Raw genomic sequence first — 17,995 nt, 5'->3', positions numbered from 1 at the left:
AATTAAGTCTTAGTTTGCTTTTTGTATACAGAACAGATTACAAAGCAGCATACACAAGCTAGTCCCAATTGACTTAAGCCTTAATTTTATTATAAGAGGTCATATATATAAAATGGAAAAACTGTAAGTCTACTTAGATTATCCATAAGCCCAACATGTTTTGGCACCTTAGTGCATGCTAAAGGGGCAGGGTTTTTTTTCTTTTTACAATTGTAGAAAGTCATTTAATTCAAGGTGACCACCTATAATACCTTTATAGTTTATTTAGGCAATTTTCTATACTATTCTCCCAGGGGAGCTCAGAACAGTTTAATAAATCTATTTCATGAGCTTCAGAACATAAGATACATTCAAAAACAAGTTACATTCAGTGCTCCTGCATTTTTCAATCATGAACTAATTTAGCAACCATAGTTCATACCTAGAGATGGTCTAGCCGCTGTTTTAAGAAAAGAAATGAACCAGCAAAGTCTCTTAAATATCAGCGTTAATTAGAAGAATGGCTTCATCCTGTGTGTTTGTAGAAAATTTTAGTATGATAAAATTTAAGAAGTATATTCCCATAATTCATCAACTATAGTATAAGACATGAAGCAGCCAAAGAGCTGTTTATTATCCCCTTTGTATTTGAAGCTTATCTTAAGCTTTGTTTGCTTTTACCTCTAAATGCAATGTTCTGCAGTTTAATGCTATGAAAAAAAGTCACATCTTTAAATTACACTAAATCTACCTGTCAGCACTGATATAGCTGCTGTAAAATCATCCTATTCACTCAGTTAACCATTAAGCTAGTCAACCAGAAAAAACAATAACGTAGGTCTCTACATTTCAATAGATAAGGGGAAGTCCTTGCCTTTTCAGGGTTTTAGATCTCCCCATGGCTCTATAGTGTTCTAAAGTACTGTTACTACATTCTTAGAGCAGATCAGAAGCCACCTTTCATACTTACCTGAAGAAAGAGAAACTGAAGGGGGTAGCAGACTCCTGGAAGAAGGTGGAGGTTTCAAAAGCTGTGATAGACATTTTTTTGCAGTATGCTCATGAGAATGGACAGAGTACTCTAAGGTTCAGCATAACATTCCTATTGCATTGGAAAACTTGCCTTTATTGAAGGAACTATGAATTCCTCATGGCACCAAACAATTCTTAGAGAGAATGCCCAGTCATCTGTCCATAAATCTGAAGATGAAACGTAACTGGGTTGCGTGGCATGACACTGATACAAAACACAAAAGCACATCTACATCTGAAAGGTTGAGGAGAAACAAACTTAAAGTTTTGGACTGGGCTAGTCAAGGTCCTGATTTGAACCCAAGAAAGATGCTATGGAGGACCTGAAACGACTAGTTAATGCATGGAAACCTACGAATGCGTAAGAATTAAAGTAGGTCTGCAAAAAAGACTGGACCATGTAAAAGACTGATATCAAATCAGAACAAGTGTTTGGCTGCAATTATTGCTGATTAAGTTGGTTCAACCATTTATTAAGGGGCAGTTACTTTTTCACACGGATGATATAGGTATTGGACAACTTTGTTTCTTAAATAAATGAAGTAATAATTTAATACCTATGTTACGGGTTTACTCAGGATCCCTCTGTCTAACATTACATTTGTTTAAAGATCAAAAACTATTTGGTATGATAGGGGAATTAGGAGGGAAGGGGAGAAACTCTTTCACATTGTTGTACATTTGTCCCATTAATGCAACACTGCTGCCAAACACTTACCAGGAATCTCACAAAGCAATTTCAGTTGCTACAATATGAGACCTTAGTCCTACATTAGTCCAAAAGGTCAAGTCAATTTTAAACAAGTAACCTTATAAAAGACCCATATTAATATCTAATGTGATAAATAAACATCAAATAATACAGCTACAATGTTATATAGAAACATGACAGCAGATAAAAACCGAATGGCCCATCCAGATCTGCTTTCTCCTCCTCTCCCTAAAAGATCCCATATACCTGTCCTAAGCTATCTTGAATTCAGATACAGTCTTCACCTCTACCACCTCCATCAGGAGACAATTCCATGCATCTACCACCCTTTCTGTAAAGAAGTATTTTCTTACATTACTCCTGAGCCTATCACCTCTTAACTTCATCCTATGCCCTCTCCTGGAGTTTTCCTCCATCTGAAAAAGACTCATCTCCTGTACATTAACACCATGTTAAATGCATTTAAATGTCTCTTATCATATTCTTTCTCTCCCGTCTTTCCTCCAGAACATACATATTAAGGTCTCTAAGTTGCTGGTCCCAAAATGAATGACAAAGACCACTAACCAATTTTGTACAGGCCTCTGGACAGACTCCATGATATTTATATCTTTTTGAAGGTGCGGTCTCCAAAATTGCATACAATATTCCAAATGAGGCCTCACCAGAGACATACAATGGCATTATTACCTCCCTTTTCCTATTGGCTATTCCCTTTCTTATGCACCCAAGCATCTTCCTGGCTTTGACCGTCACCTTTTCCACCACTTTTGCTACCCTGAGATCATCTGTCACAAATACCCGAAGCCCCACTTTTCTTCTATGCACAGAAGTACTTTGCCACCTATACTATAACTTTATCCTGGACTTTTGTAGCCCAAGTGCATGACCCTGCATTTTTTAGCATTACATCCTAGTTGCCAATTACCAGGCTATTCTTCAAGCTTCACCAGATCCCGCCTTTTCTTGGTATCATCCATAAAAAGACAAACTTTGCCAGACAGTCCTCCTGCAATATCACTCATAAGGATGTTAAACAGAGCCAACCCAAGGACAGATTCCTGCGGCACTCCACCAACATCCTTATCCTTCGCGCAAACTCCATTTACCACTACTGTTTGTCTCCTTCTATTTAACCAGCTTTTAATCCCGTTTGTCACTTTATGGCCCATACCACATGCATTCAGCTTATTTATCAATCACCTATGCAGCACAATGTCAAAAGCTTTGCTAAAGTCCAGGGCCAAGATTTTTTAAAACCCATGTTAAAAAGCGACTGTCTGCTAATGCAGTCGTTTTGATACCGAATCTAAAAACCAGAGACATTCTTAAAAAAATCATGCATGCAAATAAGATCGGTGGACAGCAGCGAAGATTTCCTACATTTGCATGTGCCCATCAAACCTGTAAAAAAAAAAAAAAGAAGAAAAACACACTATCCCGTTGCCCCCGTGTTGTGATGCAGCGATGCACATTCTCTCAGCTGCATCACAACACCCCTAAAATCCTGGCTGCGACCTGCCCCCCCCCCCCCGTAGCAGGAGAGATGCCTACTCTCTCCTGCTGCAATAAAAAAATAATTTTAAAAATCCTGCCACGATCTGACCAAATGCACCCTTCCCCCTCCAGAAGCATGTAAGATGCCCACTCTCTCCTGATGCATTAATTGCTGTGACTTAGTCATTGTCTCCACCGCATCCCTTCCCCTTACCTGAACAGATGAACCGGACGGAGGTTGACATCCTCATCGCAGCTGCTGCTGCTTTGTCTAAACTGGGTACTTCCCTCCCTGGTGCATCTTGGGATGCATCAGAGGAGAGGCCTGAGGCTCTGATTGGCTTGGATGTTTAAGGCCCCGCCTATGGGCTGTCTGGGCCAATCAGAGCCCTAAGACCCTTCCCAGATGCATCTGAAGGGAATACCCAGTTTAGACAACGCAGTAGGAGCTGCAATGAGGATGTCCACCTCTGTCTGGCTCATCTGTTCAGGTAAGGGGGAGGGATGCGGCGGAGACGGGTCACTACTAAATCGCAGCGGGTAGTTTAGTGCAGGAGGAGAGAGTGGGCATCTCTCCTGCTGCTGGGGGAGGGGGGGCGCGTTCGGGTCTGGTCAGGCAGAATTTTTTTAATTTATTGCAACAGGAGAGAGTGGGCATCTTTCCTGTTGTGTGTGTGTGTGTGTGTGGGGGGGGGTGTCACAGCCAGGATGTTAGGGAAGTGGTGTTGTGATGCAGCGGAGTGAACACACAGGTTTTCTAGCCGTCTCTGCCACTGATCGTCACCCCTGGACCAGTCGCATTTTTTGGTTGCCAAAAGCCGATGCTGTTTTTTGAAAATGGCTCAGCATTTTTTAAGAATCCACTGGAGGACTCATTTCAATGTTGACAAACCCATTTGCATGTCAGTGTCAGAGACTGCTAGAAACCTCGCTAAAGACAGAGATAATCTATTTTGATAATCCGCCACTAAACTGCATACAGGCTAAACTGCTGGAAACAGTTTAGCGACGGCGTTAAACTTTTGAGAATCTTGCCCCAAGTACACTGCATCTCGCACTCCTCCCATATATCCAACTATCACACAGTCAAAGAAAATCGAATTTGTCTGATACGACCTGTTTCTCATAAAAAAGTGCTGCCTTGGGTGCTGCAGTACATTCGATTCGACAAATCTCACTATCCTCCATAAGAACATAAGAAGTTGCCTCCGCTGAGGCAGACCAGAGGTCCATCTCGCCCAGCGGTCCGCTCCCGCGGCGGCCCATCAGGCCCACTGCCTGAATAGTGGTCTCTGACTAATTTTACAAATTGCCTCTAATCCTATCCCTCTAACCTTACCTCTACCCTTATTTGTACCCCTCAATCCCTTTGTCCTCCAGGTACCTGTCCAGACCCTCCTTGAAGCCCTGTAGCGTGGTTCTGCCTATCACATCCTCCGGTAGCGCGTTCCATGTATCCACCACCCTCTGGGTGAAAAAGAACTTCCTGGCATTTGTTCTAAACCTTTCCCCTCTCAATTTCTCTGAGTACCCCCTTGTACTTGTGGTTCCCCATAATTTGAAAAATCTGTCCCTGTCCACTTTCTCTATGCCCTTCATGATCTTGAAGGTTTCAAGTACATTGCATCTCGCACTCCTCCCATATATCCAACTATCACACAGTCAAAGAAAATCGAATTTGTCTGATACGACCTGTTTCTCATAAAAAAGTGCTGCCTTGGGTGCTGCAGTACATTCGATTCGACAAATCTCACTATCCTCCATAAGAACATAAGAAGTTGCCTCCGCTGAGGCAGACCAGAGGTCCATCTCGCCCAGCGGTCCGCTCCCGCGGCGGCCCATCAGGCCCACTGCCTGAACAGTGGTCTCTGACTAATTTTACAAATTGCCTCTAATCCTATCCCTCTAACCTTACCTCTACCCTTATCTGTACCCCTCAATCCCTTTGTCCTCCAGGTACCTGTCCAGACCCTCCTTGAAGCCCTGTAGCGTGGTTCTGCCTATCACATCCTCCGGTAGTGCGTTCCATGTATCCACCACCCTCTGGGTGAAAAAGAACTTCCTGGCATTTGTTCTAAACCTTTCCCCTCTCAATTTCTCTGAGTGCCCCCTTGTACTTGTGGTTCCCCATAATTTGAAAAATCTGTCCCTGTCCACTTTCTCTATGCCCTTCATGATCTTGAAGGTTTCTATCATGTCTCTTCTGAGTCGTCGCTTTTCCAGCGAGAAAAGCCCCAGATTTTTCAGTCTGTCAGTGTATGAGAGGTCCCCCATACCCTTTATTAGCTTAGTTGCTCTTCTCTGGACTCTCTCAAGTACCGCCATGTCCTTCTTGAGGTACGGCGACCAGTACTGGGCACAGTACTCCAGGTGTGGGCGCACCAATGCATGATACAGTGGCAGGATGACTTCCTTCGTCCTGGTCGTGATACCTTTCTTAATGATACCCAACATTCTGTTCGCTTTCCTTGAGGCTGTGGTGCACTGCGCCGACGCCTTCAATGTTGTGTCTACCATCACTCCCAGGTCTCTTTCAAGGTTGCTCACCTTGAAAGAGACCTGGGAGCATTTCCAATATGTTATGTTATATCAGGTTTTCTATTCTGCCTTTATCTATTCAGTCCAAGGTTGGATTATATTACAAGAGGCTGGGTCAGTTACCCAGGAAATGACAATAAACAGTTTGACACAGACATTCGATACAGTTGCTCATACAGGTAGATCAGTATAGTTACTAATACAGTTAGGTCACAGTTACAAATACATAGTTATAAGTTCAAGTAGGCCATCATTGGCTTATCGTTATGTCCCAACAATTTTCATTAGACAGTTTAGAAATGGGCTTTTACAAGCTCCATTTCAGTTACTTCAGGGCTGGTTCCTTGTCTTGGTATTGAAGTGTATTTAGAAACATAGAAACATGATGACACTTCAAGAATAAAATTACAAACACCAGAGCTACTCTCATTAGTAACCCAACCCACCTACTTGAAGTCACAATACTCCCCACAGAAAATGAATCTTGTGCTGCAGACAGATCTTGGTCCCAATTCCCTAAGATACATTGGACCGAATTCAACAAACTCTACAATAAGTACAGCCACGCATCATGTGAACTCAACCACTGCCCGCCATATCTCCTGTCATCAGCGAGCACTAAGTTCCGTACCTTACTTCTATACTGGATACAAACCATGCTCACAGATGGCATTTTCCCGAATGACCTCAGCGAAATCATCATCACCCCAATCTTAAAAGACCCAAAAGGACCAACAGACCTCTCATCCAACTACAGACCAATAGCCTCAATACCTCTATATATCAAACTAACAGAAGGATTAGTAGCCAAATTCCTCACCAACTATCTCGAGGACCATAACTTACTCCATCCCACGCAATCCGGCTTCAGAACTAACTTCAGCACAGAGACACTACTTGGCTCCCTTATCGACACAGCAAGACAACACCTCAGCATTGGAAAAAAAATGCTGCTCATACAGTTGGACTTGACGGCGGCATTTGACCTGGTAGACCATAACATCCTACTGCAAATCTTGGACTCAATAGGCATCTCAGATAAAGTATACTCATGGTTTGAAGGTTTCTTAAAATCCAGAACATACAAAGTAAAATCAGACAAAGAAAAATCTAAACCTTGGTCCAACCCCTGCGGCGTTCCACAAGGGTCCCCACTGTCCCCTACTCTCTTCAACCTATATACGGCCTCTCTTGGCGTTTACCTAAACAAACAAGGCCTATCCTCTTATAACTATGCTGATGACATCACCATCCTCATTCCTTTCGACCAACCAATGCTCTTAATGCCAGACACACTACACAGAACTCTAGCTACAGTTACGACTTGGATGGAAGACCACAAACTGAAACTCAACCCATACAAAACTAAATTCATCCTCCTAGAAAATAACAAAATCCCAACCATAACCAACTTAGAAATCAACTCTATCAACTACCCTTTGCAAACCACCCTAAAACTTCTAAGTATGACTATTGACAGAGGCTGCACCATGCAACCAGAAATTACCATGCAACCACAAATTAACAAAACAATACAGAAATCTTTCGCAGTTATGAGAAACCTTAGACAAGTCTGAAAATTCTTCGAAAAAACACAATTTCAGCTCCTAGTACAATCTCTAATCCTAAGTATCCTAGACTATTGCAACATCCTCTACCTCCCCTGCCCTGCAATAATGATTAAACAACTACAGACAATTCAGAATACAACTCTGAGACTCATCTATTCATTGAAAAAACATGATCACATTACTGAGGCATTCATCAATTCTCATTGGCTTCCAATCCAGGAAAGAATACAATTTAAATTCTACTGTATACTATTTAAAACTATAAATGGAGACAGCCCAATCTACCTAAACGACCGCCTCATCCAAACCACCTCTACCAGGCATAGAAAAACAACCCCCCATTCACTTACCCCCCCAATCAAAGAAGTAAAACGGAAAAAACTATACAACGGACTACTGGCCACTCAGGCAGCGAAGATAGACAACCAAGTCTCCAACCTATTGACAACAACCCCAGACTACAAGATGTTCAGAAAGGAAATAAAAACTATACTCTTCAAGAAATCCCTTAATAAAGTTTAATACCATGATAAAGCTTAACCTCCCTCTTACCATCCCCTCCCTAACCCCAGATCCTACTTTTCCCTCTCTTGGAAACCTTCTCTGATCTAACGTTGTAACCCTTCTTCCATAACTCTTTTTGTAATCCGCTTTGAACCGAAAGGTAATGGCGGAATAGAAATCTGTAATGTAATGTAATAAAGGCCAAATGGCCATCTAGTCTGCTCATCCACAGTATTTATTTATTTATTCAATTTTCTATACCGTTCTCCCAGGGGAGCTCAGAACGGTTTATATGCATTTATTAAGGTACTCAAGCAGTTTTCCCTCTCTGTCCCGGCGGGCTCACAATCTATCTAACGTACCTGGGGCAATGGGGGGATTAAGTGACTTGCCCAGGGTCACAAGGAGCAGCGCGGGTTTGAACCCCCAACCACAGGGTGCTGAGGCTGTAGCTTTAACCACTGCACCACACTTTCCCATTATCTCTTTCTCTCTCTGAGAGCTTTTTTTAACTTTAAATTCAAAATGCATAATCTGAATTCTGTCCTTACAATCATTTATGGTAATCATAAATTCCATACCTTCTAGTATATAAGCCCAAGATGTTCCACTATCAAACCAGATATCCAAGATATCCTGCCCTTGTGTGTAGTGTATGGCATTAGCGTTTCTGCTGACCTAATGGAAAGCAAGACAAAAAATTTCTATGAAAATCAGCAAGAAAAACCCATTTAGAGTCAGAAGGTTCATAGGTATCAGCTGCATGCTGCCTTCCTTCATAACACAACTGCAGCTTAACTGTCAAACTGCAAAGGAACTCCTCAAATTATACCTAGCCAATTAGTGCACACTAGCTTGGGCTGCCCTAGAGGAAATGTACTGGTTGTTACATATTAAAATATAGATAGGCTTACTTAGTATGAAATGAATGTTTACATGGCTCTATTCTCTAATCAAGTAAAATGGATAATTAAAAAAAAAAATAAAAAAAATGCAAGCTGATTTGAAAATAGTATGCCTTGGTTTCTGGAATCCAGTGGCAACATGGATTCATAGAGGTAGATTTGGTGTATTTAGACTTTAGCAAAGCCTTTGACAGTGTTCCACACAGGCATCTAATAAATAAACTGAGTGCCCTCGGGATGGGCCCCAAAGTGACAGACTGGGTCAGGAACTGGTTGAGTAAAAGGTGACAGAAGGTAGTGGGGTCAATAGAGATCACTCTGAGGAAACAGATTTTACCAGTGGTGTGCCTCACGATTTTGTTCCTGGGCCTGTTCTTTTTAGCATTTTTGTAAGTGATATTGTAGAAGGACGGTCAGGTAAGATTTGCCTTTTTGCGGATGATACCAAAATCTGCAATAGAGTGTGAACAACATGAGGAAAGACCTAGCGAAGCTTGAACAATGGTCTGAAATTTGGCAGATAAGATCTACAGCTAAGAAATGCAAGGTGATGCGTTTGGACTGCAAAAACCCAAGGGAACGGTACAGTTCAGGGGGTGAAGAACTTTTATGAATGAAAGAGGAGCAGGACTTGGGTGTGATAGAATGTGATGATCTAAATGTGGCCAAATAGGTTGAAAAGGCAATGGTAAAAGCTAGAAGGAAGCTAGGGTGCAGAGGGAGAGAAATGGCCAGTAAGAAAAAGGGAGGTTTCAATGCCTCTATAGAAGACTTTGGCGAGACCTCATTTAGAATATTGTATACAATTCTGGAGACCACACCTTCAAAAAGACATAAACAGGATGGAGTCTGTCCAGAGGAATTCTACTAAAATGGTCTATGTGGCATGAGGAGAGTCTCTTTCATTTGAAAAGAAACTCTGTAATGAGTCAAGATGAAGTTAAGAGGTGATAGGCTCAGGAGTAATCTAAGAAAATATATATTTTTTTACAGAAAGAGTGGTAGATGCATGGTAAAGACTCCTGGTATAGGTGGTGGAGACAAAGACTGTGTCTGAATTCAAAAAAATGTGTGACAGGCATGTGTTCTCTCTTAGGGAGAAGAGAAGATAGTGGATGCTGTGGATAGGCAGATTGGATGGGCCATTTCTGCTGTCATCATTCTATGTTTTTATGAGTTTGGTCATAGCTTTCTGAATTCAGATATAATATCTGGGATTCTGTTTTTGATATCAGTGTTTAGATGCAGACCTAAGAGGTTCTTGGTGGCCTACAGCAATTTGCAAGAGAATAGCACCCACTTCATTGTAGTCTGTTTGGTAGATGAATGGTAGATGTTGATGAAACTGCCTTTTCTAAATTTAGTGGGAAATTTTGGTTGGGCTCAAATCATTGGTATTTTTGGTCCATTCTCAAGCTCAGTGTGTCTTTTTACCAGTTTTCCTGCTAAGTTTTTCTTATTCTATAGAGTTTATAATAAAGTTACTTGAATTCAAGAAAAAGCAATGTTGTCAACACCTTGCGAGTGGATTTTTTTTCCAATATTCCTTCTCTGGTGGTGTTTCAGTATCGGAGAAGTCACTCGGTGGATCTGTGTTCAGTCAGGGTATCCTCAGCTGAGCAAAGCAGCGAACCTTAGGCTTGTGCCTTGTGTGATGTGTTTAATAGGTGACATCTGATGACATCAGCTAGGGTGTGTGTGTGTGTGGTAGTAACCTCCCAAACCTGACATTCATCGGCAAACTGTCCCTACAGAGTCTACATTTGTTATAAACAATATAATACACTTATAAAGCAGCATGTCTAATGCTGAGCTTCTAGTTATAGAGGTGAATTGCTACTTTCATTTAGATCAACAGGGACTCTTGTAAAACCAACAATATCTCTCTTTCATTACAACTTACATTACCAAACAAGTGCCCTGGACCAAAATGATTCTGATTAATGCTACAAATTCGGTTCTTCCCACAGAACATTTGGATTAATGGCCAATGTTCTATGCATGCCTTCATCTCTCTGGCATTCTTTTTTTTCAATATATGAGTAGATCTACTTAGGTTACAAATATGAATTTGATATTTCTTTTTTTCTTAAACACCCGTATCATATGTTATATGTATAAGCCTTCTATCCAAATATCAAGAATATGAGTTTATAACCCATGCCAGGGTTTAAGGTACGTTCCCAAACATTTCCCCGTTTAGATTCTGTCCCTTCTTTCCTCCTAAGTTCAAGTATCAGTAACAAGCAGCATGTGCCAAAATTCTTTCTACAATACTGACTATTTTTAAAGTCTGGTTTACTATAAGCTAATTTAAATCTGTGTTTTCTTTGCAAAGTTACCTGTTTTAAAACTGTTTTGGGCAGAAGTTCTTCAAGAGGCAGCGTCCACCATGCATCACTGCCATGCTGCTCTACCACTTTGATGATATGCTCAATAATGTGGCTGTAAAGAGAGAATAGGTTCATTATAGCACAAGCTGACAACCAATTCTCTCACAAATAAAGGCATCCATTAAGTACACCAACTCCATATCTCTCCAACCCTCTCTCCGAAATCAATTAGTTTTTGCTTTAGTTTAATAAGCAATAATAGCAACAACAGAATATCTACATATGCTGAACAACTTCCCTTCAACAGCAGCTACCAACAAATTTCACTCACTGTGGCCCAACACCATTCTGCTGCTCATTAAAAAGCCACAGGGGGAAAAAGAGTAGTTAGGTCTAGCAGAAACAGTAGGTAGATTAGGCAGTTACCTAGAGCACAGTTCTTCAACCGCCGGTCCGCGGACCGGTGTCGGTCTGCAGAAAATTCTTGCCGGTCCGCACAGGGCCGGCGAGATCGATGCCGTTAAATTTCCTGCCCTGGTGGTGTTCGCGGAAATCTTCTGTTCCTCCCAGCCTCGGGCGATCAAGACAGGCTGCCGACGTCAGGCATTCCCTCTCTGAGTCTCGCCTATGTGGAAACAGGAAGTTGAAACAAAATAGGCGGGACTCAGAGAGGAAAGATCCCGACGTCAGCAGCCTGTCTTGATCGCTGCCCCTGCCGAGTCGCCGAAGAGGGCTGCGGGGAAAGTGTAGGTAGAAAGGAGATGGTCAGCGTGTGGACTGGGGCCATCAGCAGCGTTTGTGCTGAGAGTTTGCTCATGTGCATGATGCGGCGGGTAGGGGCCTCCGGCTTGTCCTGGGCGGCAGGGCCTGTGGTACAAAGCTGTTTTTGCCAGCTTGGGGGGCGGTCGCGAATGTGCAGGGAGCCTTCAACAGTGGCTGTCTCCTCTCCTAGCAGCTCTGTACTTACCAGGGCAGTGATTCACTTAGGCAACTTCCCCTTTCCTCAGAGGCGGCAACGGACCCAAGGCTGCCTAAGGAAATCACTGCTGCAGGCAAGTACTGACAGCTGCTGGAAGGAGATGAAGCCACTGTTGGAGGCTGGGAAGCTGCTGGATAAAGGGAGAGCTGCTACTGCACCTGGAAGGAGGTAGAAGGAGAGATGCTGCTGGGAGGGGAAGAGGGAAAGGGATGGGACGAGAGCTACTGTTGGATAGGGGGAGAAGGAAAAAAGTAAGGAAACAGCTGGCAGGGAGATTACAGGAGGGTAAAGGGAGTCAGGGTGGAAGAGAGAGATCAGATGAGAGAAAGGGGAGAGAGGAATGAGAAAGTAGAGAAATTGATGTTGGAAAGGGGGTCAGCAGAGAAATGACAGAGGGATAAAGATGCTAGATCTGGTGTAGGAGAGATAAAAATAAAGAAAGCAGTGAAGCTGGAATGAATGATGTAAAAAGGAGAGAGGAGGCACAGGCTGGATGGAAAGGGGAGAGGGGCATAGAAAGAAGTCAGATACATATGGAAGGGGGAGAGGGCAGACAGTGGATGGAACGGGCAGACGCTGGAAGGAAAAGAGTGAAAAAAAGATAAAAGCAGAGTGGTTTCATACATTTTTAAGATAAGGAGAGACTCCTGATATTGCAAGAGCTCTACAGAGCTTAGCATTTCACTAAAAGTACAGGCACAAGAGGATCAGTTTCCAGTTAGTCTACTTTACCTGGTTAATACCAGTTCACCTCAAGTAAATGGCTTTGGATAATTTCCATCCAAATGGTCACTTCTCTGATCTCCCCATTGCCGACCCCAAAGCTGCTCTGATTCTCAGCCAGACCCGGCATGCTCTCCAGCATGTAGCCATGAGCACATCTGGATTTGCAACTGACTTTAGCTTCTATTTTTCCAGCTCGTGCTTCCTTCTTGAGCCTCAAAAAGAGGGGAGAAGGTGGTTCCACAAAGGCTGACTGGCTGAAATAAGGTGAGGGTTCTGTACTGATCTTGAAAAACAGGTACTACTTTCAATAAGTCCAGGGATCTGAAGGGGAAACAATCAAATCAGAAACTTAGGAACATAGAAGCCTGATAGCTGATAAAGGCCAAATAGCCCATCCAGTCTGCCCATCCACCATCTCCTCCTCTCCCCAAGAGATCCCATGTGCCTGTCCCGTGCTTTCTTGAATTCAGATACAGTCTTTGTCTCCATCACCTCTACCAGGAGCCTATTTCATGCATCTACCACTCTTTCTAAAAAAAAAAAAAAAAAAGTATTTTCTTAGATTACTCCTGAGCCTATCACTTAACTTTATCCTATGCCCTCCCATTCCAATTTCCTTTCAAATGAGACTTGCCTCGTGCTCATTTATGTCATGTAGGTATTTAAATGTCTCTGTCATATCTCCCCTATCCCACCTTTCCTCCAAGTATACATCTGGATATCTTTAAGAGTGTCCCCATACTAGCGCTGCACGATTCACGATTCGAATCAGTTCACCGATTCACTTCAGGTGAATCGATTCGAATTAATTTAAAACAAACAAACAAACAAACAAAAAAATTGGCTTCCCGATTCGGCTGACCCTCCCCCCTCGCCCCCTAAAGCAGGAGTGGCAGTGCTGCTCTTGCTGGCCAGCTGCTGCCGCACCTGCTTTAGAGGGCGAGGGGGGAGGGTAATTCGGGAAGTGATGCTGTCCGACTTCCCCCCTGGCGTCCGATTCTCCCCCCTGGCCTCCCCGCACCGTTTACCTTTGAGGAGCAGCCTGTAGACAAGATCGTGGTGCTAGTGATCTTTGCAAACTGCTTCAGAGCTGTTTCCTCTGCCGCGATCCTGCCTCTGACGTTAGAGGAGGGGCGGGATCGCGGCTGAGGAAACAGCTCTGAAGTAGTTTGCAAAGATCGCTAGCACCGCGATCTTGTCTGCAGGCTGCTCCTCAAAGGTAAATGGTGCGGGGAGGCCAGGGGGAAGCTGGACACCAATGGGAGGCCAGGGGGAACACGCAGGCCTTCTGGGGGGGTGGGACAGGCAGGCAGGCCTTCAGGGGTGGGATGCAGGCCTTCAAGGGGGGGGGGGACAGGCCTTCAAGGGGTGGGACGTCAGGCCTTCAAGGGGGTCAGACCTTCAGGGGAGGGGGGCCCTGGTGTAGAAGTACACAGAGGGAGGGAGGGAAGGGGGGGTTCAAAGAGACATGCATATGCAGGACTTATGGGGAGAAGAAATAATGGGTCTAAAAATAGAGGAGAGGGAGAGAGATGATGAACTATGGGATTTATGGCGGGAAGGAACAGAAAGGGAGAGAAGTTGGACACAAGGGATGGTGTGGCGGGGGGATAGAGATACTGGATAGGAGGGTAGTTGGGAAGAGAAAGAGAGAGATGGTGGACCCTGGGATGGTGAGGAAGGAGGGAGAGATGCTGGATGAAAGGGTAGTTGAAAAAAAGGTGAATCTTTGGATGGAGACGAAAAAAAGGAAAGATGCCAGACCTCTGGGGGAGGGAAGGGAAACGGAAAGGGAGGACAGATGTCAGATGGATGGTTAGCACGGAGAAAGAAGAAAGGAAACCCTGGCAAGCAAGTTATCAGAAGACAACCAGAGCCTGGGACCAACGAGATTTGAATATTGACCAGACAACAAAAGATAGAAAAAATAATTTTATTTTCTGTTTTGTGATTACAATATGTCAGATTTGAAAAGTGTATCCTGCCAGAGCTGGTGTTAGACCGCAAACGTAAGTTAGGATTTAAGAGAGAGAGAGGAAAAGCCCTTTTTGTTTCTTTATTTTGTTTACACCACAGTGCCAGTGTGTTTGAAAAAAAACAACAACAAAAAAACCCACCACCCAATTGGGCAGGAAAATCGAATCGAAAAACCAATTCAATAGGCTGAATCGAATCAAAATTTTTTTTCCTGAATCGAGCAGCATTACCCCATACGCCTTATGACGAAGACCACTGACCATTTTAGTACCCTTCCTCTGGACCAACTCCATTCTGTATATATCTTTTTGAAGGTGGTCTCCAGAATTATATACAATATTGTAAACGAGATCTCACCAGGGGCATCAACACCTCCTTTTTCTTACTGGACATATCTTTCCCTATATACCCTAGCATCCTTCTAGCTTTTGCCATAACCTTTTTGACCTGTTTGGCCACCTTAAGATTGTCACATATCACTCCCAAGTTCTGATCCTCTTTTGTTCACAAAAGTTATTCACTCCTTAAACTGTACCATTCCCTTTGGTTTTTGCAGCCCAAATGCGTGACCTTTATTATCTTCTGTCTGAATGTAGTAAAACTCTGTCCTTTCTTAGACAAATCCCTCTCTGCTCTCTAGCAGCTATTTGCTTTACTTTTCTATACTATAGTATACACAATATTCTTAGACTGTCAACTGCACAAAATGAGTAACTTTTAATTGAGCTAATTACAATAAACAATTTAAACTGCTGTTTGAATATGTACGTTTATTCAATATGATCAATTGGGTGATTAAAAATTTTAATCAATGTGTAATCCTAATATACAGAGACGGTCTCACAGGCCTGCAGAGACCAACTTCCTTGTCTACAACAAACAAACATTTTAACAAAGAGATATTAGTTGCAATGGACTGCACAGTAAATCACAACTGAAGAATCACTGAACTAAGTGAATCAGTTCTGGTCATGTTAACTCTGATTTGAAGCAGTTGCAAATACAGGAAAGGATTCAAAGAGAGAAACTAACATTTTCTAAGCAATATTTTCTAGCTTATTCCAAAAAGATTCAGCCTCTTTTGCACTTTTACCTTTTATTTCCATAAATTAAGTTTATTGCCAAGTAACTAAAATATATTATTTTAATCTTGTTAGGCTTGCATTTGTACCAATAAGAAGAGTTAGATAAAGGCACGACAAATATCCATATCAAGGTTGTTAGAATAATAAAACTGTCTGAAGGTTAAATGGTTTGTCTTTATCATACAAATCCTGATGTAAGATAGTTTGATCTTTGCTCCCCTGAGTTCAAAGAAGCGTGGGATGAACACAGAGGATCTAGAATCAGAAAATAATATTAAATATTGAACTAAGGCCAATACTGGGCATCTGCAAAAAGGCATACTTTTCCTTCTAACCCTTCAGCAATGTCACTCACAAACATATTGAACAGGATCGGCCCCAGCTCCGAACCCTAAGGGACTCCACTACTCATCTTTCCTTCCTCCGAGCGACTTCCATTAACCACCACCCTCTGGCGTCTGTCCGACAGCCAGTTTCTGACCCAGTTCACCACTTTGGGTCCTAACTTCAGCCCTTCAAGTTTATTCAACAGTCTCCTATGAGGAACTGTATCAAAGGTTTGCTGAAATCTAAGTAAATTACATCTAGCATATGTCCTTGATCCAGCTCTCTAGTCACCCAATCAAAAAATTCAATCAGGTTCGTTTGGCATGATTTACCTTTTGTAAAGCCATGTTGCCTCGGATCCTGTAACCCTTTAGATTCAAGGAAGTACACTATCCTTTCTTTCAGAAACACTTCCATTATTTTTCCAACAACTGAAGTGAGGCTCATCGGCCTGTAGTTTCCTGCTTCATCCCTGTGACCACTTTTGTGAATAGGGACCACATCCGCTCTCCTCCAATCCCCAGGAACCACTCCCGTCTCCAGAGATTTGTTAAACAAGTCTTTAATAGGACTCGCCAGAACTTCTCTGAGCTCCCATAGTATCCTGGGATGGATCCCGTCTGGTCCCATTGCTTTGTGCACCTTCAGTTTTTCAAGTTGCTCATAAACACTCTCCTCCATGAACGGCGTAGAATCCACTCCATTTTCTCGTGTAACTTTGCCAGACAATCTCGGTCCTTCTCCAGGATTTTCTTCTGTGAACACAGAACAGAAGTATTTGTTTAGCACATTTGCTTTTTCCTCATCACTCTCCACATATCAGTTCCCAGCATCTTTTAGTTTAGCAATTCCATTTTTCATCTTCATCCTTTCACTAATATATCTGAAAAAATTGACGACCTCCTATGGGGGGGGAAGAGAAGACAGAGACAGAACAGTGGAGTTTATGCTCTGTTTTAAACAGTCAAAAAGGCTGCGCAGCCTTAGGTGCAGCAGAAAGCTGATGTTTCTGTTGCTTCTGATTCTGCTGTTTCTTGAGAGGCGGAAGAGTGTAAGGAGCCACTCTCAGAGCAAAACGCCTCTGGAAGATTGGAGGAGGGCGTGCAGACTTGGCAGGAGCTGGCTTAGGCTTTGGTCTGACAATAGATGCAAAAGATTTTTCATGTTCAGACAATTTCTTGGTGGCAGCCTCGATAGATTCATCGAAGAGGTCATTGCCTGCACAAGGAATATTAGCTAAGCGGTCCTGAAGATTAGGGTCCATGTCTATAGTACAAAACCAGGCTAGGCGGCGCATTGCTACAGAACAAGCAGTCGCCCTGGCAGACAACTCAAAGGCATCATACAAAGACTGGAGAAGATGTAATCTGAGTTGTGACAGAGTAGCTATGACTTCTTGAAATTCAAAGTGCTTTTGTGTATCTAAATAGCTGAGAAATTTAGGAAGGAGATCAATGATGAACTTGAAATAAGTGACAAAATGAAAATTATAATTGAGGACTTTAGAGGATATCATGGTATTTAGGTAAAGGTGACGTCCAAACTTGTCCATGGTTATCCCTTCCTTTCCAGGAGAAACAGTAGCATAAACTCTGGAAGGATGGGATCTCTTCAAGGAGGACTCCACAAGCAGGGACTGATGAGACAACTGCGAATTCTCAAATCCTTTGCAATGCAGAGTTTTATACCTGGAGTCCAACTTGCCTGGAACAGTGGGAATTACATAAGGAGACAAAAGCTTATGAAGGGGAAGCTTAAGTGACTCTGCAGGAGATTGAGGAAGATGCATGACTTTGAGGTACTCCTTAGAGTATTTAGAACCAGCATCTA

The 17,995-nt window shown here is 42.8% G+C and overlaps 1 protein-coding gene across 3 annotated transcripts in view; it reads right to left on the bottom strand.

The window, feature by feature from the left end:
• IARS2 (isoleucyl-tRNA synthetase 2, mitochondrial) overlaps positions 1-17,995 on the bottom strand; it is a 160,624-nt gene that overhangs the window by 45,984 nt on the left and 96,645 nt on the right. For all 3 annotated transcript variants that reach the window (XM_033936093.1, XM_033936091.1, XM_033936092.1), the window contains exons 13-14: positions 11,081-11,183; positions 8,415-8,511 (exon numbers count right to left, since the gene is read on the bottom strand). In XM_033936093.1, the coding sequence (XP_033791984.1) occupies positions 8,415-8,511; positions 11,081-11,183 (200 nt within the window). The remainder of the gene's footprint in view (positions 1-8,414; positions 8,512-11,080; positions 11,184-17,995) is intronic.

This window comes from Geotrypetes seraphini, chromosome 3, assembly GCF_902459505.1.
Source record: "Geotrypetes seraphini chromosome 3, aGeoSer1.1, whole genome shotgun sequence".
Classification (NCBI taxonomy): Eukaryota; Metazoa; Chordata; class Amphibia; order Gymnophiona; family Dermophiidae; genus Geotrypetes; species Geotrypetes seraphini.
The sequence above is the reverse complement of the archived record's forward strand: the minus strand, read 5'-3'. Positions and strand labels throughout refer to the sequence as shown.